Raw genomic sequence first — 24218 nt, 5'->3', positions numbered from 1 at the left:
CCTCTGCACGCATGCGCGCAGCCGCGCCGTTTAAAGGCGCACCGCCACACTGCTCCAAGTATATAGGAAATCAAGAAATACATAATCACATGTATCATGAAATAATTTCTCTTTTCATTGTCTGTTATTGAAACAGAACATTTCACCTTTCTGTGATTTAATAATGTACTATATATATACATATTATACTATTTTTATTTAAACAATGTTTATTTCACAATTAAGTTATTCCAACATGTAATTTGATCGCAAAATAGAGCAAATCACTACATATTCTCAGCTCAGACTGCGCAACTGATCTTTTTTTGTATCGGCTGTAAAACTCACCTAATGGTTGTGCTCAGGTGAAAGCAAAGGCATTCTTGCTTTGGTGCCACCTAGCGGTTTCTTGGAGTAAACAGTTTTAAAAGTAATTGACTTAGTATGAAGAATTAAGTTGCTTTTTTCTTCACACTCCTTTAATTTCATTATTTAAAATGTTACAAATTTCATGATGAATTCATGCTCATTTTAAAATTGTATCTATCAGTAATGTAATTGTCACAATACCTTTTTTTAATGTAAAATTATTTTCATCAAATGAACTCCTTCCTTTTATCGCTAATTGAATTACAACTAACACATTGGCATTCTATTGCATTAATAATTACTTCACCAAATGTTTCATCTGTTGGGGAGGCCAAAAAAACAATGAACATTTACATATATATATATTTTATTCATAATAGTCTAAAGCTTTTGATAAAATACACTTGTTTTTTTACACAATCGGGCTGATAACATTACATTCACCTGATTAGAACGGACAACAAAATGACATTTGAGTCTTACAATGGTAGACATTGACCTTTTTCCTATCAAGGGAATTCTTTATTATTATTATTTTGTATTTGGGGGTTAAATTTATTAAGATTTTTGTACCTCGAAATTCCAAATCCCCCAAAAACAAATGCAGTACGGTCACATAATTTGTTTTCCGATTATTTTTCAATATTTCAGGAGGGCTTGTCATGAATCCAACAACATGAAATGACTAAACGTGCCTCTCGTACTTAGAGCTCCCGATTTTAACGGATACATGAAAAATTCTCGCCTATCCACACAAATGTAGACATATCTAAAACACATAAAACACATGTCACGTATATATCTGGGTGCTTAAGACCTCAAAAAGCTATGGTGGCCTGTCAGGTCCCCACAAAAAAAGACCCAAAAATGGAGGGAGAAAAAAAAAAAGTACATACCCTGTTGATTTTCAAACGCAAATATATTTTTATATTAAAATATATTATTTAAAATATATTACTTTGTTTTACAAGACATTTCAAACTTGGATATAATTAGTTTCTTTTTAAGGTGACTTTGGCGTTTTTGCTATTGCACCTGCAGGAAATGTTGCGTGCGTGTTTCAAAGCCAAGTGCTTTATCGCGCGTGTTTCCATAATCGCACCACAAATAAATCGCGCAGTGCCAAATTAAACACAACGGCTGCTGATTTGAAAGAAAACATTTACATCCAGGCCATGGCCTTAAATATTTACAGAAAAAAAGGAGGGAATCGGACGGTCTTTCTATATAAATGAGCCCTCAGTGAGTTTTAATTGCGAAATGCTCGTGCTACTTTTTAATTGGGATTTGTTTGTGCAGTCATAATTTATTTGAATAAAATGAATAGAAAAAAAATGCTTTTAAAAATCTATATATGAATCTTGGCGAGTCTCCCGTGTCAATACAAAACAGTTGCACTTTTCCTCGGTGTATGCGCAGGACAAACACCAACAAGGAGGTATTTTATACACCGTGATTATCGTCAACGCCCTTTTTTGCCTTTAAACTGACATAGGCCCGATAGTAAAATAAAAAGTGTTGAAAACGCTAAAACAGTCTTGAGGTTCTATAAAAAATAATCGTCCCCGCCCCTCAATTTACCCGCTTAAAAAATGGTTTTCATAAATCTCTATTTTAAAAATATATATCACGCTAACGCTAAGTGCAAACATTGTCAGATTGGATCCGACCTGACTACCGATTAGATTAAGAATGGATATTTTAAAAACGGTTTAGGACGATGACTATTCCGTCATCCGTTTTCGAAAGGAGCTGGAACCTTTCCCGGCTGACTCTGGCGACATGCGCAATGGATTGCTTTACCAGCCAGTCTTACTCACATATTCGACTTCAGGGTGAAAGTTCAGGGTGTACTTAAAACGTTAAAGTTGAGGATTCAAAAGTTTGGGGAAGAACAAATGAGGTTACCCTGTTACGCTTGTAGTGCATTTTCGCTTCATCCTGAAGCTCCACCCAAAAGTCGGCTTGCAAGTCGCCATTTGTCAATTCAGGGGAACGTACGTATCTTTAGCAAGTCGCTGGAAAAACTCTCCTCAAAAAGCCCTGTCAAATAGAAAAATAGTGCATGGGCATCATCTGGCAGTAAGTTGGTGCTGAGGAACTAGGTTGAGGTGAGAGGTCTATTAGCGAAATAGTGCTATGGCGCCATCCCCACGCCAACTGTAAGCAGGGGTGCACATAAGTCAAAGCATTTTCATTTTGTGGAGCAGAGCGGCTTGAGTCCCTGAAAAAGTAGCCCTCGAGGACCGGAGTTGAACACCTGTAATTTAGAGTCTTCAATGAAGCTAAGGCGGGTTTTTGGAATGTGGGAGGAATCCAAAGCAACTAGCAAAAACTCGCACAACCACGGGGAAACAAGCAAGCACCACCCAGGGAAGGAGCAGGATAGAGATTTTGAGCCTGAACCTCCGGTGTGCTAACCCCTCGTCCAGTGTAAACCTCACGGCAAGCGCCCCGATCCGAGCGTCATCGTACCACCAGACACGAGACGCACAGCTCGGATGGTCCGATGCAGTCGTGGTGGCAGAAGGCCCCGCAGCCTTTGCACATGATCATGGCCTTCAGCCGACAGTAGCACTTGGACTGTGTGTCCTCCATGCCGGCGGCCTCCATGAAGGATGGCTCCGGCGGCGCCGGCCCGCTGAGCTCACCGGAGTCCAAGGCGCTGGCGGCTGCAGGGATGGTGGTGACAGTCACCGAGAAGGACATGACGCTCCCGCCGTCCGGCGCCGTCTCGCCGCCGCCAGCGTTGTGGTTCAAAGTGTGCGGTACAGACACACTGATGGTTCCGCCGTAGCGGGACGACAGCGATTCCTGATGGATGGGCATCCTCGGGGTCGGGAAGGCAGACGGTCGTTGGTGACTGGGCTCTTTGAGTGGAAGGTATGGCTCAGCTTTTCCTTGATTGCAGACTTGCTTGTGGCCTGGGATCTTGTCGTCTGTCGCATTTTGCTCACATCCCGGCTCGCTTTTAATGGCCGTACAAGGCAGAAGGCTGTCGGCTTGCTCGCGCTTGCTCACGGACAATCCCCGCAGCTCCATTTTAGATTCACATGTCCCCTCTGGCGCCGCCTCCTGTCCATCCGCCGCTTCTCTCTTCAGACCGGCCACATCGAGGAAGGCGGCTCGGTGGGGCCGTTTGCTCTCTGAACCTCGGCTGTACGTGGACACGTTGAGGAGATAGTGTCCTGACATGGCGGGCCTCGACGTCCTCTTGTGGCCCAAGAATCCAACGGATATCCGCGGTCGGTCCACGTGTTCTTCGCCGTGCAGCGCTTGATGTCCACCGTGTTGAATTCTCCTCTCCATCAGAGTCTGTAGGATCTGCTCCTGAGTGTCTTTGTCCAGAGGTTCCTTGGGATACCTGGTGTCATTGGCGAAGGCCCAGCCGGCGGTGTTGCTCTGGTGTTGTTCGGGACCGCCAATGGTCTTCTCCTTGCCGGAGTGTAAATTTGACATCTGGGTCTCCACCTTGCCGAGTGGTTTGGGGAGGATCTGCTCCAAAGGGACTTCTTTGCCTTGCAAGAGCCTGGCGACCAGCGGGTTGTTCGCAGGGATGCAGAAGCTGCTTCGGGTGGATCCACAAGGGGTTTCCTGACAGCCGGGTGCCGAGTCTGAAAAAGTGCCAGACGGTTGCACGTGGACTGTTATGACGTCCGGAATGTTTAAGGGGCTGACTGGATCGAGGGAGTCCTGCGGGCGAGACGGTGGTGTGCTGGTGGTGTTAACAGATAACCTGGCAGAGGCCTGTGGCGATGTTGGCCTCGGGAAATGTTTTGTTGGCTCGACGCTGCCTGCGCCTTGCCCGGACTCGGGCCGAGCAGCCCTGAAGGCAGCGGCCGCCGCTGCTCGTTGCGCTCGTGCAAGCTGAGCTTTGGCTTTGATGTCTGCCAAAGTGCGAGCGCCGGTGCGAGTTGGGCTGCTGATGGAGACGGGCAGAGGCGTCCTCGGCGACACGTCGTTGGTAAGAGTTCGTGAGACTGGAATCTGAAACCAAACAAGTAGGTGAGGGTGGATCGACAGTCAACAGGAATTAAACAGCAGTTGATCCCAGCATGTAAATAGCCAGACCTGACATCTGAATACAAGCGAATTCCTAACCAAGATTTGTATTTGCAAATTCACTTTGGTTTGGGCTGTCTGTTTTGTTCAGTCCAAGTTACTCTTTTCTTTGTTGAGAAAAGAAGAAAAGAAAATGCTACCAAAGTAAGTAACGCAACAGTTATGCGGTCACGGGAATCCGTTGTGGCTGTTTCCATTTCAAGTTTACAGCAATTGTCATCTACGTTTCAAAGGCATATATCGAGTGTCGGAGCTGCTGAAAGAAAGCAAGGTAGGGGCTAATGCACTGCACCCATCGACCACCAATGGGCAGCCGCTGCCAGTGGGAGACATCTTCCTACCATGAGTGGCGGAACTCTCTGGCTGCCGGCCGAAGTAGGCGCGGCCGGGCTGGGAGTGGATGACGCCGGAGGGGAGACAGAGGAGACGGACGACACTGAGGAAATGGAGGACATGCGCTGTCTTTTTTCCGGCGTGGCCTCATTCTCCAGCACGCCGACAGGCTTTCTTTTCTGTTGTTCTGAAGCGCCTTCCGGCTGAGTCTTTGTCTCTGCAGGAGGCTTAACCCCAGACGTCAGTGGATCCTCGATGACGTCCATTCGAGCTTGAGGAAGAGGCCTCAGCTTGGGAGGAGACTGGGGCAGTTCCACTTTGTTTTCTTTCTCGCTCGGCGTCTTTGTGGTGACGCGCTCATCGCGGTCTTTGGGTACTGCTCCCAAGGTCGGCGCGGGCATCTTCCGCTCCTCAGCTTGCTGAGAGCGTCTGGTTTTCATCTGTTCTGGGACATAAAGAGATTCTCTCGAAGGAGGTTGTGTTTTCTCCATCGATGACATGGTCTTTGAGTCTTTGACCTCATCGCTCCGGCTGCAGCGGTCCTTGGTGGCGTTGGCCTCCTCCGACACTCGGGCCAGCTGTCTTGGCTGACGTGGCTTGGGCTCCCATTTTAGATTGTCTTTGGCCAACTCTTTAGATTCCCCAAGACTGAGTCCAGAACTAGGTAGGGAATAAAATGGAGTGGCATGAACAATAAACCACTTCAGGTCACAGGCGGGAGTGAGTTTCGAGCAAGTCCCAAATTAATGTTGCAAGAATCAAGCAAGTCATCATCATCTCCAGTCAACCTACTTTTCGCCGTAGTAGCTCTCAAAGAAGGCTTCTTTCCAGTGCTCAACTCTCTTCTCCTTTTCGATTTCCTGGCGCATCCGCAGCTGCAGCTCTGGAGTAAATTCGCCTGGCGAGAAAAAAGTCCTGGGTGACCCATCCCGGGATGGCGGCGGGATAGCGCCATCAAGGGTCAGGCAGGGGCAATCGCGCTCACCCTCGGCCAGCCGTTCTTTCCACGACTGCGCAGCCGACGTGAAGAATTCGTTGTTCAACGCCGAATTCGTGACTTTGAGGAGGCCATCCGTGCAGGCCTGCTGGAGAAGAGCCGCGCATCAGTATCGCAGACGGCTAGCGCGCAAGAAGAGCCGAGGTACCTGCTGGTCCACTTGGGGAAGTAGTCGCAGCAGCCTCTGCTGGCAGTCCGACGGCAGGACGGAGAAGGTGTGCTTGTTGATGATGGCTCGCAGGTTGGTGTTGACCAAAATGGAGTCTGGGGTCTCCACGTCAATTTTGCACCTGTTACGTTTTAGGTGGCCTGCACGGCAAAAAAAGCATGGATCAAAAACTGGGTTCTCTGTTTCTGACAGAGTTCCTTAATTATGGCGGTGTAACATGAAATTGTATGCAAGCTGATCGTGTGGCGTTTTTCTTTGGATGTTACCTGCACTGAGACGACGTGGCCTCTGAGAAACCTTCCTGGGGCCGCTGGCAAGGCAGAGATCTGCGAATGACGTTCATTAGCAACAAGAAGTTTGGCTGGCGGGCCCTAAACATGGGCGACCCACCGGTCTTGGCGGCGATGTTGTCAGCCATGTCTTTGATGGTCTTCAGCAGCAGCCTGGATGTGGACGCGCTGGGCATGGCCGCCTGCCTGCGTTGGTTACGCTGTTGCTGCTGTTTCAATGCCTCCAAAGCAAACGTGAAGCAAGAAATTCAACAATGTAAGACCAAAACGATTTTCTTCACGTCTAAGCAAGGGGCGGCCCGTGACAGCACTTGAAAAAAGTGATTACCTGTTTGAGGGCTTTCTTGCTGTGCTTCTGCGAGGGTGAGATGAGCTTGGCGGCGACGGACGGGGACGAGCAGCGAGGCTGCGGCGACGTCGGCTGGGAGGGAACTGTTGAGACGCCAAAGGCAGATGTTACAAAAGATAGTTCCTGAGAGCGACACGCCCGCTGTGTCTTTTGTTTGGATGAAACCAAAACCACAGCGGGAGCACAGAAACGCCCGCCCATGGGATTATCGTGCGGATAATAACGACACGTAAACATGCTCACTGGGACCATTTTTAGGAACAATCTCTGCAGACCTCTTTTCTTGTAACATCACTTTTTTGGAGTAGAGCACAGAAAAGTTGTCTTTACATTTCCAATGCAATAGAGGTGCTAAACACAACTTTTAATACCGTTGTCTCGGAACTCAGTCAGCTGAGCGGTTCGGATGGCTGCGTGCGATTACCTGGCCGCATCCAGCGTCTCCTCCTGCCTTCCTGAGGCCCACTATTGTTTTCAGAGCTCCGTGAGTCAGAAAGATTTTCGCTGCTCTCCTCGGATTCTTCCTCCGACAGCTCGGTGGCCACCTCAGAGATGTCCTTCTTCAAAAAACACGCAAATTGGCTGCGGCACACCTTTTTGTTTGGTCTATCTAGGAGTTCAATCAGACCTTCAAGGTGTAGACGCCCATCCTGCCCGGAACTTTGTAGAAGATGCCCTCCTCTCCGCGAGAGTTTGTGTGCAGCATTGCATTCAAACAGGCCAACGGGGACGTTCCGCTGCGTTCGTCATCAGGCGAGAGGGCGAAATCGTTAGCCTTGTTTGCTAGCTATCAAATGGTTTTTAGCATGCTGCGACAACCGATACAAAATAATGTTCAATAGAAATGGTAATTTTAGTTCATGTTTCTGTAGATTATCAGTCATCCATAAACATGGTAATCACCAAAGCTTAAAAACAAAATACGGGACCACTTTATTAGTCCTATCTGAAGGATTTACTTCTCAAGTGCTTAGCTTTTGCTTTAATTGGGTTTTCAGCCCGCTAGAGATATGCGGGCTCCCTCTAGTGGCGGTACGTGAAACAACACATCCCCAAATCTGGTACAGTGCATTATTTACATCGGGGCTGTGAAACTTGTTTTCAGCGCGGGCCACATTGTAGGAAGGGCTCTATGTAGACTGTACATATAATCACGCCTAAGTGTAATGCTAAGAAATAAAACAACAATGTTTGATATGTACCTTTGTTTTAAGTTCAAAGTTTGGTTCACATAAGGGACAACCAGGGAACAAAATCCCAAACTAACATTACCTGCAGTGACCTACTAAAATAGCATACTTCCAAACTTTGTTTTACGATTACCGTTGGGTTTGAAGGCAACAGACGGTCTTTATGCAATTTACAGTACTATGGGATACATTGATATTAGTAAAAGTCATGCCAAACAGTGAGCTTGTTAGATATGTGGGGGGGGGTCTAACTTGTTCTTACCTTCTGGATGAAAACAGTGACAATGATATGGAGAAAACAAAAGAAATGAAAACAATTAGAAGCGTATTTGAAATGACAAGAAATGTGAGCAATTTGCTGTGGTGACGATAAAGACAACACTGGTGAAAATGTACATACTGTTGTTGTTGTTTTACCTTATCTCTTTAAGTCTTTCTCTTTGGATGACCTGCAAGATTTCTTTATGGCTCATGGGGGTGTTGGGGTATTTTTCCAGCACCTGAGAGTTGAGGTGGAAAAAAAACCCCGTGAATTTATGAGGTACACCAGCACAGCTCGTACAAAAGCTGAGACAGATCTTTTTAGAATTATACATCTGGGTGACAATACCAAGCCCATCAAACAAGTCATTCAAATGTACATTCAAGCATTTCAAAAAGTACAGAGGTTCCCCATGCCATTGTGCACCTCTGGACACGACTGCGCCCTGATAGCCAGCCTGTTGAGCAGTGTAATTTTGAACATACGCTCAGCTCAGATCTGGACCTCCAATATGGCCGACAAACGACGACCGATCACGTGATAAGGAGCGATGCATTCACTAGTTGGAATTTAACTGTTATAACCGGTGTCATATATAGTTGAGCTCCATGCCAAAATCCAACTCTATTGGTCCGTGCAACAAAACTTTAGTTATCAAATCTAGAGTCAGTACATAATAATAACTGCGCTAATGCTGAGAGTCATGCAATAGACTGGCAGACTGTTTTGACTCCATTAGCACTCCTTGCTAACTGTCAAGAGGAACGTTCCAGGGTTCTCGTGTCACTATTACATTTAAACAATGACATTACCAGCATTACATAAGACATTACATTTTGTTATAATGTGCTTTAGTGACGTGTTAATCGTTGTTTTTGCGTCAAAACGTCGGAACATCGAAGTGGCATATCGGGCTAGCTGGGTTAGCTCTCGCGCCCCTCGCGACGTAGGTCGACTCAGCTCCTCGACACACGTACGTGTATATGACGTTACGTGCACAAACAACTTTATTGATCGGGTCATTGGTGACACCCGTCTAATGTGACACACACAAAGCCTGCTGTGCGTGTCTGTCTTGCGTGGACGTTGTACAACAAGTGTCACGCAAGTGGGTGCGTTGGAAGGCCACACATGACATATTTGTACCGTCTTTGCGGCTTCCGCCCACGTCCTTCCTTTCTTCTTCTTTTTCTGTCGCTCCCTCATCGTCGTCGTTGTTGTTGTTAAGCAACGCTCGTTTCTAGTTGAACCGACGATATCGCCGCCACCGCCGCGTAGGCCCCACTATGTCCACCATATTGGATTTTACTGTAAAAAAAGGTGGGGGGATCACGTGATCGCCTCCGAGTGACGTCACGCTACTGTACTTGTGTCACTCTAGTCGTCTGCTGCTGTTTGCAAATCAACTGATTTTTAAATTAAAAGTACGGCTATGCATTTATCATTCTTTTAATGTTATTCATTTTACAACATTGATTTATTTTTGGTAATTTTAGGCAAATGTTTTTAAAAGTGCTGTTTTTTGCATCAACATTTTTATTTTCACATTTAAGTACAATACAGTAAATTTACTTGTGACAATGTTGCTCATGTATAAAAATAAGGCAGCTAAATAGCCAGCGCAAGCATTTCTCATACAAACCATATTTGCCTCACCGTAGCAAGCAATACATGTCAATATCACCAATACAGGACTCCAAAATATGCAAATGAAAGGCTAAAAACATGGAAGCTTTGGCTGTGCTTTTTGCTGACATCCACTTTGTTAGGAAGTAGCATCAATGTAGTAGAATCTACTAAGTAGATCCTCATGCTGACTGGCGTCGTAAATATGCGGTGCCAGATCCTACTCAGGGGCTGGTTCGAAGCGAGGCCTCGGGTGCGAGATAGACGGCCGAGCATGGTCTGGGTCTGTGACACGGACCCTGAGGGAGTGACGTCAGGGCGGTGGATGACGCGGATGCAGAAATGCACGTCGCTTGTGGGGCCTGATACCTAAAATGCTCAAAGAAAATAAATTCTGGAATTGCGCGACAAGAGTAGTGCTCAATATTTCCTAAACATTTTTTTTAAATATTCACTTTATATATACATAGATTTTCTGTTATGTTTATAACATTTTTTAATTCATTAGCAATTTCTATGGTTGTTTAGGAACAGTAGTATTTGTGTGTAATGTATGTGTGTGTGTGTGTGTGTGTGTGTGTATATATATTAGGGTATTTATAAAGTTCTTGGCATTTGTTAGCAATTTCTATGCCATTTTATTTTATCATTATTGTCATTAGTAGTTGTGGTGGTATTTCATAACAATAATGATCTCACCAGGATCTTGACTTCCTGAGCCGTGTCGATGACCGGGTCCTCTCCCGCATGACGACATCCGACCCGCATGACGACATCAAGGTGGGGGAGAAGACCCTCTCCAATCGAGACCCGTGAAGGTTGAGGGTGAACATGCTGGGCGGAGACACGTCCAGCTTCAGTAGCATGACGTTTTCAGCCTGGTAACACGCACGCACACACAGATGATAGTATTCCATTTCATATTTTGTCTGTGCAAGCAGCAAGCGCTGACCTGATATCTGGACGGGGCTCCTGTTGCCGTGGCGACGGCCGCTTGTGCATGCTGGCTGATTGGACGCTTGTATCCCACGGCGGACAGAGGCCTTCGCTTCACTCGAGTGGCCGTGCTAGTGTGCACATGTGGGCAAGTGAGTATTTTGTTTTTCATGGCAAAGTAATACTAAATGTTTGCAAATCTTTCTCAGTGAAATAGTTTCATCCTATTCTTGTGTCATGGTCACATTCAGTACGGGATGCGGTTTTCTCCATGGTACCTTTCCAATGGGATGACCGACATCAGCCTCCACTGATCTTCCTCGTCGTCAAAGTGAAGTCTGTTGATCAGCTTCTTCTTTTCGGCAGGGGGGACAAAGTTCTCCATCAATAGGGATCTGAAAATAGGCACCCCCACCAATTAGGTGCAGTTGAAGTCATGGTCATATCTAGGTGGAGAACATCCCATAATAATTATTACGTGAGCCGCAATAATATCCGTCCTCACTTGAACTTGAGCTCTCGGGTGAGTTCATCCTGCGTTTGCTCCAGTTCCTGCCTGGTCGCGACGTGCTCGTCCATCACGTCACGCGTCTCGGCCCACACTAGCTGGAGTTTAGTGTACAGCTAAATGTGCGCACGCCAGAGGAGACAACAGCAAAGTCAAGACTTGCATCGACAGTAGTCATGAAATGGAATCTGGATGGGCCAAACAAGGAAAAGCAAAGAAAATTACGAAGAACAAAAAGACAAAATGTTTGATGGAAAAAATGCTGTTGATTTATAATAAAAAAAAAAAACAACAACAACATTTTTTTAAAAATCAATCCTATACAATCTACCCGTTCTGACCTTCCTCAGCTTCTTGGTCTTCATCTCCACTTCCTGCTGCAGTGAGGAGAAGGTCTCCCTCATCTCCAGCGTCTCCTCGTCCCGCAGCATCACCTGTTGCTGCATCTGCCGCTCCCGGCAGATCTTTGAAGAAGAATAAAAAAAAAATCGCTCGGTCACTCGCTGCAATTGTCAGCGGACGTTTGCGCAAGATGTTTTCTCACCTGCTCGGTGATCTCCTGCCGTTTCTGTTCAAGCAACTTTTGTTGCTCGTTGGTGTGATCCATGATGGTCTTGCCTCCTTCAAGCAATTTGCTCTCCATAGCCTGGCCACAAACATATTTTTCAAATAAATTTTCGAGTAAAGAAAGTGCTCTGCCGCCACCTTGTAGCATCCATAAGCAATTGATTACTGCTGTTTTTTGGTCTACCTTGTACTTCTCGATGATCTTCTCCACAGCCTCCTGATCCCACTGTCCGTCATCCGTTTTCCCAGCAGAGTGTCGCCACTTCGAGGGCCCGCCGCTGTCTTCCCCCTCGTCCTCCTTCCAAAGTTGTGTGAGGTCCCTGCTGAGTCTCTTGCTCTCCCTCCGCCGTTGCCGCCGCTCCTTGGCCAGGGCGCCTCGCTCCTCCAGGAGGGCCTTGAGTCTGGCAATCTCCTTTTGGAAGTCCCTGAGGAGGACGGCCTCTGGGTCCTCATTGACACGGGGCTTGTTCTTGATGTTCTTGGCCCGGCCGGCGTACCTCAGGGTGGCCAGAGACTCGTGGCGGTCACGCCCCGAGGGCCCTACTGTGGCGATCATGACCGTCTTGGCATTGCCGCCCAACGAGTCCCGCAGGAGCCGGGTGAGTTTGGAGTCCCTGTAGGGGACGTGGCCCCCCTTGCCGTCCGCTAACGCCGAGATGACGTTACCCAAGGCGGACAGTGACAGGTTGATCTTGGCTGCCTCGCGCAGGCGGCCGCCTTGGGCGCCGGTTCGACTCTGGCGCTCACTCCCGGCCAAGTCCACCATGTTGAGGCGCCCCACGCGGACCGGGTCTTCAGACTCTGACCCACATTCAACCGTCACGGCGAAGATGGCGTGCGAGCGCGAGCTACACCGGTTGGCGTTGGTTGCGCCCACCGAGCGGGAACGGTCGCCCATCATCAGTAGGTGGTGCATCTCAGCCGGGTCCTTGGTGACCACCCAGGACAGGTCCTTGACGTAGACGCCCTCCTGTGGGCTTTCCTTCAACTCCAGTTTTCGGCCTCTCTCCACTGAAAAAATAAGATTTGTTCAACGACATCGGTTACCTCTCAGAATAGCGATTAAGGAGCAGGGAATGAAGAATGAATGATCCCGAATGCAGTGACTGTGCTCCAAATCATTCCCTACTCTCTAATCTCTACAAAGCAATTGATTAACTATCTGGTCCACCATTCAAAAAATGCAGAGGCTGTGTTTGGAGTCATTCTCTTCCTTGTCACAGCAGATAAAAAATATAGGCCCGTAAGCACTGTCTGATTGTCTCTCCACATGTGTTGTTGCATTATTTGTGATCGATGCTACCTTTATTACCTTTGTCTATTGTCAAGGAAGAACTTTAGGGGGTATAATTGAGAGGGAACAATCTAATATTTGACAGAAAAGTACACATTATTTTTTCAATCACTATTGAGTGAACAACTACAAACAGTTATTATTCTGAATTATTATCATCACAGTATGCTTACTCAGCAGATCCCGGATCTCCTCCTGGTAGATCTCCAAGTAAGAGGACCGGACCAAGTACTTCTGTCCCCGGGTACGCGAGATGTGCGCGAAGATGTGGTGGAAGGCGTTGGGGATGACGCCCCGCTTCTCTGGGTCGGCCGGCACCCCCCTCATGGTCCAGGTCTTTCCCGTCCCGGTCTGGCCGTAGGCAAAAACCGTGCCATTGAAGCCCAGCAGAACCGAATCCACCAGGGGTCTGACTGCGTCGTCGTACACCTCGCTCTGGGTGGACCCCCAGCCGAACACTGAATGGAAGGTGAACTCCTTAGCGGGCTCGCCGGGTGGCGCGCTCGGGTTACGGACGCAGATGCGGCCCAACTCGGTGTCCACTTCCAGGATGGTGCGTCCATTCTCGGCAGTCGCCTCCTTGTTGCTGGGCGGTCGGCAGCGGACCACCACCCGGACCGACTCGAACGTCTTCCCCTTGTTGGACATGGTACGGGGAAAATTCGCTAAATGCACGGAGGACCGCGCCTACTTTCTTTTTTTTTTCTTTCACGCTTTCACTCATGAGGCCGCCTCACGGTGAACGCGCGTAGCCGTATCCGTGACGCAGGCTCCGCAACCCGGGTCGGAGGATGACAACACGCCGGTGTCAACAACTGCAGCTCTGGCACACGCCCTGATGACGATGACGACGGACAGGCGAGACAAACACACGTGACCCGCCCACCTCCAATCACGTCACTGCAGCACGAAACGAACCCGCTGTCCGCCCGTCATGTAATGCTGTATTTCTTGCATTATATTACCAGTTTCTTCCTCAAATTGGTTCCTAAAATGTATTTAATATATTATATATTTGTCCATAACACTAAAAAAATGTCCTTACCTTGCCACCTGCCAAACACATACAAATATTCAAGTTTTTTTTTTTTTTTTAAAGTTACTGAAGTACGTATTTGAATTTTTACCAAATGAATAATACAATAAAATTAAAATAGATTAACAAATAATTTTAAAAAACTAATTCCCATTTTGTTACATTTCAGGCACTAAGTAATCTCATATACATACAAAACACATAAAAAGGCTTTGATTCAATAACAAAATGTATTTAAGGCCCTACATTTACATGAACAATCCCATAACATCTTTAAATGTACAAAACAAACACTACCTGCCATCCTGGTACATTCCAGCGTGAATTATTATATTCTTTCGGAATATTTTAATGCACCTATATCACCGACTACGTGTGTGTTGATCTGGTAAAAATGAAAAGCATCCAATTCTTGTGATGAGGCACCTTGTTGATGTGGTCGACTGCATTCGTGTTAAGCGGCGACAGGCCAAAGGCAACGAGCGGTTCATTTGTGAAACTTCTTTGTGGCGTCGCTGGCGTGATCCAGGAGGAGCTGGCACGGCGTGAAGTGATCCCCGTAGACCGCCTCATACCTCCGCATCTTCTCCACCAGCTTGTCGGCGCCAAAGGTGTCGACAAAGCGGAACGGGCCTGGAAATCCGGATGGAGACGTGAACTCTCATTATTTGCAAATACAAACACATTTCCTTTCTGCATTTGCAGAAAGTGATAAACATGAACACTGCAGCTCGTTTGGGTAAAACGTACGCTGGTTGTGTCCTTTCACGACCGATGGGTGGGCAGACGTTCCAGAGGTCGAAATTTGGGTGAGGTTTTTTTTTTTTTTTATAAATATGTTTATACATGGTGTGACAACAGAATAAGATAAAGTCTGACCTCCAAGGCAGGGGGGGAAGCCCAAACCGAAAACGGCGCCGATGTCTCCCTCCAGCGGGCTGTTCAAGATGCCTTCTTGTAAACACAACACCGCCTCGTTGACAAAACGAGAAACCAGTCGGTATTGGACGTCATAGTCGGACGAACTGAAAAAAAAAAAAAAGATTTGGAATGAAGGTGAAGACGCTTTCAGAATGGAACCGCAGCTCGGTAATTTCATTGATGAGCTTGAACTAACACAGCAGGATTGGGAGCGATCTTGTATTTCTCCAGGATTTCCCCTATCTCCGGATTGACGTCTTTGGATTTCAGGCCTGGCTGGTACACGTAGCAACCCTTTCCTGACTTGCGACCTAAAGAAATAAAACATTTTTTTTATTAATATAACATTTTTGAAAATCAGACAAAAGCATCGCTGTTCCACTTTAAATAGACCACAACTAAATGAGTAAAACGTAAAACTGAATAATTTATTAGTGTGATACCTGGGCTTTAAATTGTGTGTATTTTTTTTTTTTTTTAGAAAATTACTTTTCTAAAGAAAATTCGTAACGCTACAAGATTAGTTATTTTCAACAAAAATTCAAAAACTACAAATATAAAGTTGGTTAAAGTCAAATTTGAGAAAATGAGTCATCCTTTGAGAATACAGTCAAGTTGAAAAAACGTTTTCAAGTCAATCTTAAGGGACCTTTGAATCCCATGTCCACCAGCGTCTTCAGGACTTGCACGTCGCCACCGCCGAAGCGCGATCCGAAAGCCTTGCCCAGGTCCTCAGCCACGTGGGCAGCCACGTCGATGCCGACCTCGTCGATGAGCGTGGCAGCGCCCACAGGGAAGCCGAAGCTGGTGGTGAGCGCGTCCAGCTTCTTGGGGTCCGCCCCTTCCTGCGGACGACCGACCGCACGGTGAAGCCAACATGCTCAATATTTTGCCAGTCTATTGAAAAATCCTGACTGCTACTGGAGATTATCCTGAACTTGAGATCTCGACGTGCACTTGAGCAAAGCGCTATGCGACAAACCTGAAATACTCGCACGGCTTCGGCCAACATAGGCGCTAAACAGCGAGTGGTGTAGAATCCTGGTCCGTCCTGGAGACACACAGTCGCTTCCATGTAATTGCTGCACTTTTCTTTTTTTTTCTTTTTTTTTTTTTTTTTTAAAATTCTCCTGAAATATGTCCATGAAAGCCTCACCCCGACCACGATGATGACTTTGCCCTGCTTGAGCCCCACAGCCACTGCCGACGCCGTGGTGTCCTTGGAGGTTTTCTCGGTGGTGATGATCTCTAGGAGCTGCATCTTGTCCACCGGGGAGAAGTAGTGCATGCCGATGACCTGACCATGACGAAGATGGTTTTTAGTTTTTCGCGACTCTTGCTCACAAAAAAAATATTTGTTCCAAACCTTGTCAGGCCTCTTGCTGGCCGCGGCGATGTCCTTGATAGGTAGAGCCGATGTGTTGGTGGCAAAGATGCAGTGAGGAGGAACCACCTGTGTAGGAGAGTTTAAATGCAACAACTCATTTGCAGACCAAAAAAGCAGCACTCACCGAATCATGCAAATAGACACACCTAAGATTTGCAGCATCGTCTGCGGCTTGAATGTGAATTTCATCAAAAGCATGCGTTGCGTTTAGGAGTTGTACTCACGGCTTCCACTTCCTTGAGGACAGCATGTTTGACTTTGAGGTCTTCAAACACGGCCTCGATCACCATGTCGGCCTTCGCGAAGCTGCTGTAGTCCAACGTGCCAGACAGGTTGGACAAAATGGAGTCCCTCTCAAAGGACGTGATGCTCCTCTTCTTGGTCTTGTCGTTCAACCTTACAATGACAAAACATTTGGCATGACAAACTTTATAAAAAAATAATCTGCCAACCCCGAGTTTGGGTTGTATGGCCTCAAACAAACGGCCGCTCCGAACAGTCTTGCAAAAATAACGCACCCCTTGTACACCTGCTGCTCGCCGCGTGCCAGCCCGGCTTCTGTGGTATCCTTGAGGATGGTGTGCACGCCTTTGTCCACCATCACCTGGGCGATGCCTGCTCCCATCAGGCCAGCGCCCAAAATTCCCAGTATTCTAGTGGAAGAGAAACCATTCGGTTCAACTTGAACGGAGGACTACAAAGATGGCCGCAGAGCGACTCACTTGACCTCCTTTGCAGGGCTCCCAAAGCGGTTTTTCTTGCACGCCACCTGACCGTGATAGAGTCCAATGAGGGCCGCAGACTCTGTGGTTTTGGCCAGGTGCCCAAAGTTCTGCCGACACACGGAGAGAAGGAGTCTGTTGTTACCTGCGCCAAGAACACTTTCCTCGCACACGAGTGGCTAATTGTACCTGAGACTCTGCCAGGTATCCGGCAACGGGACCTTGCTCCACGCCGGTTTTTACACACTGGAAGCAACAAACCAAAGAGTTCAACTGCAGGTCATGTCAAATGTTCATGAACAGGACAAGAACTTACTTCAATGATCTTGAGGGGGGCAGGATAAAGCCCCTTGCTCTGTTTCATGACTTTGCCGTGGACCGTCTTGTATATCTGCTTGCGCACTATCTCAAAGCCCGTCACATAGTCTTGGATCTCTGCCGATGGGGAGACGGTCAGAAGTGTTCAAGTGGCGTCGCATAGTGTAGTGGCTGAAGGAAGGCCGTGACCTACTCTGCATCGTGCCCTTCTCCTTGCGCAAAGGAATCTTCTTGCTCACGATGCCCTTGGCACATTCCACAGCAACCTCCTCCAGGTAGTCAATGGTCCTCTCCTCGGGGCTCTTTAGACCGGGTCCTGTTCAGGAGGACTATTAGGCAATGTTCGACAAATAAGACACAAGGTGAAGGAAGTCTTTGTCTTACCGAGGGTGTCTACGAGCTGGTCGACAAGTCCCATCTTTTTGGCTTTATCTGCTCGAATGTTTCGTCCCGTCAGCATCATGTCAAAGGCGCTGGGCAGACCCAGCTGGAGGCAGCAAAAGCAATAGTTGGGATTCATCCTTAAAAAATATAAATAAATACAAAAAAACAAATCGCAGCACCAACCATTTTGGGCAGTCTCTGCGTGCCTCCGGCTCCCGGCAAAAGGCCCAGCATGACTTCTGGCGTACCCAGCACCGTTTTCTTGCTTTTAGTCGCGACCCGGTACTGGCAGGCGATGGCAAACTGGGTTGACAAGGAGAGCATTGAGAGGTGAAAGAAAAGGGGAAAAACTGGAGTGTGGCAGCAAGACACTCAGCTGACCTCCAAGCCGCCTCCCAAACAGGAGCCATTGATGGCGGCCACGATGGGCTTTGGGGACTTTTCGATCCTCTCAAACATTTTCTGGCCTTCCTGCGAGAGTGTCATGACCTCCTCGGCGTTGCTGCAGTTCTGGATCATACTACGGCCCAAACGTGGTCATTGATGACATTCCCCCAAAATAACAAACATTGTTATGAATGTTGGACTTTGGAGGTTCCGTCTTACTTGATATCCGCTCCCGCAATGAAGCATCCCGGCTTGGAGGAGATGAGGACAGCGCTCTGCACGGCATTGTCGGCCCACACCTCGTTCATCACCTCCGTCAGCTCCTTTTGCATTTGGACCGACAGTGTGTTGACCTGAATGAATGAAGAATTATTGGCACATGCACGCTTCTGTGCATAGACATTTCCCATATGTAAAAAATAGCTTTTTAAAGGCCCCCCCCAAAAAATAATTGTGTTTTACCTTGGAATTGGGGTCATTGATTCGAACCACAGCAACGTCGTCCTTGACTTCATAGCTGACGTGTGTTCGGGCTTAAAACAGAAGGAGACAACATACTGTTAGACAACTCAACTGTCATTCTTTACTATTTACAATAGTGAAAATCTGCAAAGATTTTGATTAGGAAGGTATTATCAGTTAAGTGATACCTAGCATTGGGGTGGCCACTGAGAAGGTTCGAAAGGAGGATCCTGTGTAGTAAAACAAAAAACGAGCAAATAGTAGATACTTCAGAAAAGTAACACAAAAAGAATGCCGATACACTACGACAGTAACGCTGAATCTTTGAAAGCATGTGCACTGCTGCATGATAAATGTAAATATTTATCTATTTTAGTATTCGTTTTGTCATATGGCCGTCAGAGGATTTGAATGACCGACCTCAATACGCTCCCACTGCAACCCTGTGTCATGGTGACCCTTCACCCACATTCGAGATGCCAGACTTCTAATCGGAGCCAATTCAATAGCAATTTGAGACTAACATTAAACGAAAGCAAAAATAAAAAAATAATAATTCAAACTGACACCTCATTTATATCATCTGCAGCAGAATTGTCCAATTTCAACAGTCTTTTCCTGGCAGTACTGATGTTCCTTCACGAGTCACATTTTGAAAAGAATGTCAATGTTAAAAGTGGGGGAAAGGTGACTGTGAGATGGTAAACTAAGGACTCGCAAACTAAAGTTATTTCATACATTAGCCTTTGCACGCCTTTCATTTAAACCAGTTACCGCTTTTAGTCCAACTGAGTAAGACAGTCAGCCTTACATACGCTAACTTAGACAAAAGATATGTTAAAAACATTTAACAACATCAAAACATCCGGGTATGTTTTACCTGGTGTGGCGGCGTATCTCCTTAGCGTCAATTTGGAGAGAACACCCAGGGAACGAATACAAGCCATTTTGCGGCAGGAGCGGGCGGAGGTCAGTCGGGAACGTCTAGCAAGCTAGCTAATTAGCGCTACCTCTTCTTCGTCGTCTTGTAGTGTTGGCTCGTGAGTGAACGACTCGTTCAAAAAGAACGACTCCTTTCAGTGAACGAGAGTGAACGAATCACTTCCTAAAGTGATTCGTTCTTTTTTTCCTTTCATATATAACTTCAACCAGTAGATGTCAGTAATGCCCATTGCAGCTGGTGCTACCTCGCCGTAAAACAAAACGAAGAAGGAAATCAGCCAATCAGCAGCGCCAGCGAACGTTAGATGGAGGAGGGACTGTACGAGTCAGTGACGTAACTTCCCGTTCACGAACGAGTCGTGAATTGCATTTCCCGTTCACCAACGAACGAATCTGTGAGTGAACGAATCACTCGGTGAGTGAATCACTCACTGAGTGATTCGCATTTCCAGTTCACCGCGAGAACGGATCAGTGAGGGAACGAATCCTGGCTTTCCCGTTCGCGAACGAGTCAATGAGTGAACTGCCTTCCTGTGCATCAACGGATCAGTCAGTGGACGTGTTGCGTAAACCAGAATGTAGATTTACGATTTACTTATAGTAGGTTTTACATAACATGTATGCATATATATGCCTAAATATTGTTATCCGATATATCGACTACAGTTTCACATTAGATTGCTGGTTTGAGATGTACTTTAATTATTATTATTATTTTAATAAACATTTAAGTTATAACTTGTCTGGTGTTTTACTCCTTGTTTTTATATTCGCCAATTAAAACATAAAAATCAGACATTTGGTTAACTGCTTTATATGACAATATGTATGTGTTTTACGTTGTTATATGAGTTGGTGTCTCCAAAATTAACAAATGTCGGCATAACGGTGGGGGGGGTAGGGTTAGGGGGGATTCATTGAACGATTCGTTTGAACGAATCCTTTGAGTGAACTGATTCTAAAGATTCAGTTCACCTAAAAGAACTGGAATGCACATCACTATCGTCTTGAGTTGAATGAGAGGCTGGAAACAAGCGTTCAGGCTCATTAGCGCCGTCTACCGAGCTAGATTTAATAGGTAGAAAGAATTAGACTACAGTATCTGTTGTTCAATTATTAAAAAATAATTTTATTTTAAACCGTTTATTTTAGTCAGGTCCTATTTCTATCTAAATAATTTCAATACATTTATACATCAGTGTGTTCACTGTGGCATCTCTCCTTGTATGCTTGAATGTGTGTGAGTGATGGGGCTCATGACTTGGGAGGCACTGACGGTCCCCCCCGTTAAAATTTGTCCAACACCTAACCGTCTCACAAAAAAGGTTGGGGAACGCCGCTCTAGAGTAGCTTATTCATTATTTAATTTAAACTATTTTAATTAAAATCCTATATTAACAGTCTTCACACATAAAAAACACTCAATAAAGCACATGGAATCAAAAACTTGTTTTCAATCGTTCTTTATATATATACAAAGTCCATGCGCTGCTCCTTCTGGACAAATGCATCAAATACTTGTTTGTAAAAGTTGTCCTCGTCCTCCTTTAGTTTTAAAAGTCTCTCAGTCTCAATGGAGATCACTGCCAGGGAAGAAAGTTGTTCTTGCTCAGTCCTGTTCCGACTGTATGTTTTCAGCCTCTTAAGCGCTGAGGATGAGAGCTCCACGGACGACATCGTAGCTGGAACAGTGATCACGAGCTGGAGTAACTTTGTCGCCTCAGGAACTACTTGAATGAGCTTCTTCTGGACCAAAAAGTTGAGAAGTTGTCCAGGAGATTTACATTCGTCTCTCACCGTTTGTGAGCCGTACAGTCCAACGAGATCCGCCTTTAGGATCACAAAGTCAAAGAATTTGGCGTATTTTGACAGGCTCTGCATTTTTGTGTCATCAAAATTCAGGGACATTTTTGGGAATTTTGTACAGTCCACCAAACCGAAGAAAGCCAGCTCACCAAAATGGTCAAATCTAGCCTTCATTTGACAGCTGATGTTATCCAGAATGTTACAGAACAATCGTTTTCGTTCATTTGTGACTGATTGTTCGCTTCTACTCTCTATCAGGCCAAGTGTGTTGCATTTCCGCTCAAATTGCTCATAGAAACTGTCAAAATCCAGTTTCATGCGCTCGAGAGCTTCATTGGTGTCGCGGATGCGTGCAAGACAGTATTCAATGTCCATTACTTTGTTCTGCAGCACTCTGTAAAGTGCATTTGTTTCATTGAAAATGTCCTCGTATGTCATGAGAAGAAAGCATGTGGATGATTTTGACAGCCACCGATCGTATCCTTCTGCCAGCATCAGCGTATCATTATCCCAGCTGTCAGGGTTTTCTTGAATGGCATTAAATAATGCGCGCAGATCATTTTGGTGCATGCTTATAGTCTGCACCAGCCTGGAGTTTGAGTTCCATCTCATAGGATCGGCTCTGGGTAAGCGGCGCTTAACAACTTCATCCAGCCAGTGAGTGCGCTTTGTAGACTTGCTGAAAAATGATGCTAGTCCCTCAGCTGTTTTAAAAAATGTGCGACACTCGGGCATGCACTTTGCCGAATGCAATAGCACCGAGGTCAGCTTGTGTGCGTAACAGTGGGTAAACATGGCTTCGGGCACTTTTTCTTTCATTTGAGCTTGCACACCATTAAGCTCTGAGGCCATTACAGCTGCTCCATCATAGGTCTGAGCGACAAGCTTTTCAACGCAGCCATACCTCTCCAGCACTCCCAGGACATACTCGGAAAGAGCAGGAGCGGGTTTGTCCTCACTTACGTCATCGAAGCCCAAAAACGCCTCCTTCACCTCACAGCCTGCTTCAGTTAGAGCCAGATAGCGCAATATGACCGACACCTGAGCTTGGTTTGTCACATCAGTGGTCTTGTCTACCTCTACGGCAACAAATGGAGCTGCACTGATCTCCTTTTTAATGTCATTTATAATGACATCCCCAACTGCTTCAATTAAATCATTTTGTATACTGTTTGACAAGCCAGAAAATACAGTGGATTTCTCATCTTTCTCGGTAAAGGCATGCAAGAACTCCACGTGGTTGCCACATTTTCCACGAAATGCTAGCTGCTGTTTGGCGAGGAAGCAAGTGGCATTGATGAGATCTTTTAAAACTTCTCTGTTCTCTTTCACCTTTGCATTGTGAATGCTGATGTTCAGTCTTCGTTGCTCGTCCAAAGCTAAATCGATCCCCGACATCCCAAATGTTTTCAGCTCGATCTGGCTGTGGATGTGACTGGCGGACCGCTCATGTCTGAATAGGCTCCTCGGCAAATTTTTTAAATCGTTATATCCATTGGTAATCCAAACGCTGTCAGAGCCCGAGAAAAGCAGGCAGGGAAAGCAGAAAAGACGGTTTCTTGTTGCACATCCACACAGCCAATCTTTTCGTTCGTACCACTCCGTTTGAAAAGATCTGCTCCGAAGTCCCGTTGTCCAAATTAAACCTGTTAACTCCGGAGTTGGTCTTCCTTTAGTGATGACCTCCTGCTTCGACCACAAATCCATAGTTGAAAACAGTTTGAGTTCGGATATGCAACCCTCCATTGTAAAACGAAATGTAAAAACGAAAAACAAAAACAAATGCAAAACGAAACATGTGGACGACTGCTCCTCAGTTGTTTAGTAAATTTGAACTGGAGATCACTTATTCTACAGGGGGGCATGAAGCATCCCGGGATCACTAGCGCCACCTGCCATAAGGCTGGAGAACTATTGTTCGTTGCCTCCGTTGGGACAACACGAACCGACGTGACAGACAGATGACAAAAAACACTAGGTATTATATACATCAACTTAACTACGGAGATTAGTTAATATAGCCACAGTGTTTGAACACTTAAACAGCGACATAGAGACAGACAGCAGTTCAGTCTAACTGCATAGCCTGTCGGCATAGGCAGCCGTGTGATTACGCAATCCTCAGAGGAGAAAAGGCAGGAAGTTCCTTGCTGGGCTCTGGTATGTTGTGCACGTTGTATGAGATTGAATTATGATGAATACAGTACAATATTAATAACAATTAACCATCCAGATGCACTTAAACTTGCCTTTAATATACCGTGATTTCCCATGCATAATGCGCAAAATTTAACTAATTTATTGTCCTAAAATCTGGGGTGCGCATTATGCATGGGTACAACAATTTTTGAAGAAAATCTCCCTCGAAATAAAACTGGAAATCACCTTTCTTCTTGTTTGTTGTCAATCGCGCATCGCATTCAGCCATCCTGCCCAACACACTTAGTCAGTAAAATTTATAATTGACGACACATCGTTTGATGCGATGGTGCAATCCTTGATGGTGTGTTATTGTCAAATATTGTTTGTTTTTTAATCTCCATCGCAGACTGGATATCATACGGAGGCCGCCATGACAGTATGCGCAGAACGGATGCGCAAGACACGTCAGCTATATAAAGAGCGAGAGTTCAGTTCTCTACCTATTAGTTTCAATTCACAGTTTAATTAGCAGTTTCAATCAGCAAATAACAAAATGCGTATTACAGGTAATATTTTATTTCACAACACTTTGCCTTGTTCCTTTCTTCTCTGCTGTTGTTCCCAAAGAGGATCTTTTTTCTGAAAGAATTTTACGTTTACGGACTTAAGTTAGAGTCAAAATTTGGGTGCGTATTATACATGGGTACAGGCTTTTTTCCAGCATCAACATGCCATTTTTAGGGTGCGTATTATGCATGGGGGCGTATTATACATAGAAAA

The 24218-nt window shown here is 46.0% G+C and overlaps 3 protein-coding genes and 1 long non-coding RNA gene across 6 annotated transcripts; 1 reads left to right on the top strand and 3 right to left on the bottom strand.

The window, feature by feature from the left end:
* Positions 1 to 704: 704 nt before the first annotated feature.
* On the bottom strand, positions 705 to 9326 carry asxl2 (ASXL transcriptional regulator 2). Of its 3 annotated transcripts, none has more exons than XM_037240696.1 (13): positions 9147 to 9326; positions 8156 to 8238; positions 8001 to 8003; positions 7177 to 7285; positions 6973 to 7108; positions 6528 to 6631; positions 6300 to 6420; positions 6176 to 6235; positions 5889 to 6049; positions 5729 to 5828; positions 5536 to 5641; positions 4752 to 5403; positions 705 to 4335 (listed from the first exon to the last, which is right to left on the bottom strand). In XM_037240696.1, the coding sequence occupies exons 1-13, from the start codon at positions 9204 to 9206 to the stop codon at positions 2815 to 2817; spliced, it is 3216 nt and encodes a 1071-aa protein (XP_037096591.1). In that variant the 5' UTR covers positions 9207 to 9326; the 3' UTR covers positions 705 to 2814. The 3 variants fall into 3 exon arrangements, with proteins under 3 accessions (XP_037096591.1, XP_037096592.1, XP_037096593.1); XM_037240697.1 differs by having other exon boundaries at positions 5729 to 5825; XM_037240698.1 differs by having other exon boundaries at positions 6973 to 7105.
* LOC119115855 lies at positions 9045 to 11281 on the top strand. The gene is made up of 3 exons (XR_005096201.1): positions 9045 to 9112; positions 10329 to 10507; positions 10568 to 11281. It is a non-coding gene; the product is annotated as an uncharacterized LOC119115855 (long non-coding RNA).
* On the bottom strand, positions 9514 to 13782 carry LOC119115854 (kinesin-like protein KIF3B). Its single transcript, XM_037240700.1, has 9 exons — positions 13105 to 13782; positions 11822 to 12648; positions 11615 to 11716; positions 11412 to 11534; positions 11068 to 11186; positions 10841 to 10957; positions 10579 to 10693; positions 10326 to 10504; positions 9514 to 9995 (listed from the first exon to the last, which is right to left on the bottom strand). Exons 1-9 carry the CDS (start codon positions 13577 to 13579, stop codon positions 9851 to 9853), a joined length of 2202 nt encoding a protein of 733 aa, XP_037096595.1. The 5' UTR covers positions 13580 to 13782; the 3' UTR covers positions 9514 to 9850.
* Positions 13783 to 14178: 396 nt separating this feature from the next.
* Positions 14179 to 19574, bottom strand: hadhab (hydroxyacyl-CoA dehydrogenase trifunctional multienzyme complex subunit alpha b). Its single transcript, XM_037240699.1, has 20 exons — positions 19429 to 19574; positions 18737 to 18778; positions 18549 to 18619; positions 18306 to 18439; positions 18081 to 18219; positions 17883 to 18002; positions 17700 to 17802; positions 17509 to 17631; positions 17314 to 17432; positions 17187 to 17243; positions 16998 to 17107; positions 16794 to 16928; positions 16500 to 16671; positions 16255 to 16341; positions 16045 to 16185; positions 15871 to 15939; positions 15538 to 15733; positions 15085 to 15199; positions 14847 to 14992; positions 14179 to 14600 (listed from the first exon to the last, which is right to left on the bottom strand). Exons 1-20 carry the CDS (start codon positions 19493 to 19495, stop codon positions 14455 to 14457), a joined length of 2292 nt encoding a protein of 763 aa, XP_037096594.1. The 5' UTR covers positions 19496 to 19574; the 3' UTR covers positions 14179 to 14454.
* Positions 19575 to 24218: the final 4644 nt, after the last annotated feature.

The sequence above is a fragment of the Syngnathus acus genome, chromosome 22, assembly GCF_901709675.1.
Source record: "Syngnathus acus chromosome 22, fSynAcu1.2, whole genome shotgun sequence".
NCBI classification, from domain to species: domain Eukaryota; kingdom Metazoa; phylum Chordata; class Actinopteri; order Syngnathiformes; family Syngnathidae; genus Syngnathus; species Syngnathus acus.
This window is presented reverse-complemented; position numbering and strand designations above follow the sequence as displayed.

Coding starts and splice junctions, on each gene's coding strand:
- asxl2 (XM_037240696.1), bottom strand. CDS start 9,206: ATGAGGGAGCGACAGAAAAAGAAGAAGAAAGGAAGGACGTGGGCGGAA. Junction 8,239..9,146: donor GGGCGGAAGCCGCAAAGACG/GTACAAATATGT, acceptor CTCAACTCTCAG/GTGCTGGAAAAATACCCCAA. Junction 6,421..6,527: donor GCAAGAAAGCCCTCAAACAG/GTAATCACTTTT, acceptor TTTGCTTTGGAG/GCATTGAAACAGCAGCAACA.
- LOC119115854 (XM_037240700.1), bottom strand. CDS start 13,579: ATGTCCAACAAGGGGAAGACGTTCGAGTCGGTCCGGGTGGTGGTCCGC. Junction 11,717..11,821: donor AGATCATCGAGAAGTACAAG/GTAGACCAAAAA, acceptor GTTTGTGGCCAG/GCTATGGAGAGCAAATTGCT. Junction 10,505..10,578: donor GAGCCCCGTCCAGATATCAG/GTCAGCGCTTGC, acceptor GCGTGTTACCAG/GCTGAAAACGTCATGCTACT.
- hadhab (XM_037240699.1), bottom strand. CDS start 19,495: ATGGCTTGTATTCGTTCCCTGGGTGTTCTCTCCAAATTGACGCTAAGG. Junction 16,342..16,499: donor TCCTCAAGGAAGTGGAAGCC/GTGAGTACAACT, acceptor TCTCCTACACAG/GTGGTTCCTCCTCACTGCAT. Junction 14,601..14,846: donor CTTCCCCCCCTGCCTTGGAG/GTCAGACTTTAT, acceptor CCGGATTTCCAG/GCCCGTTCCGCTTTGTCGAC.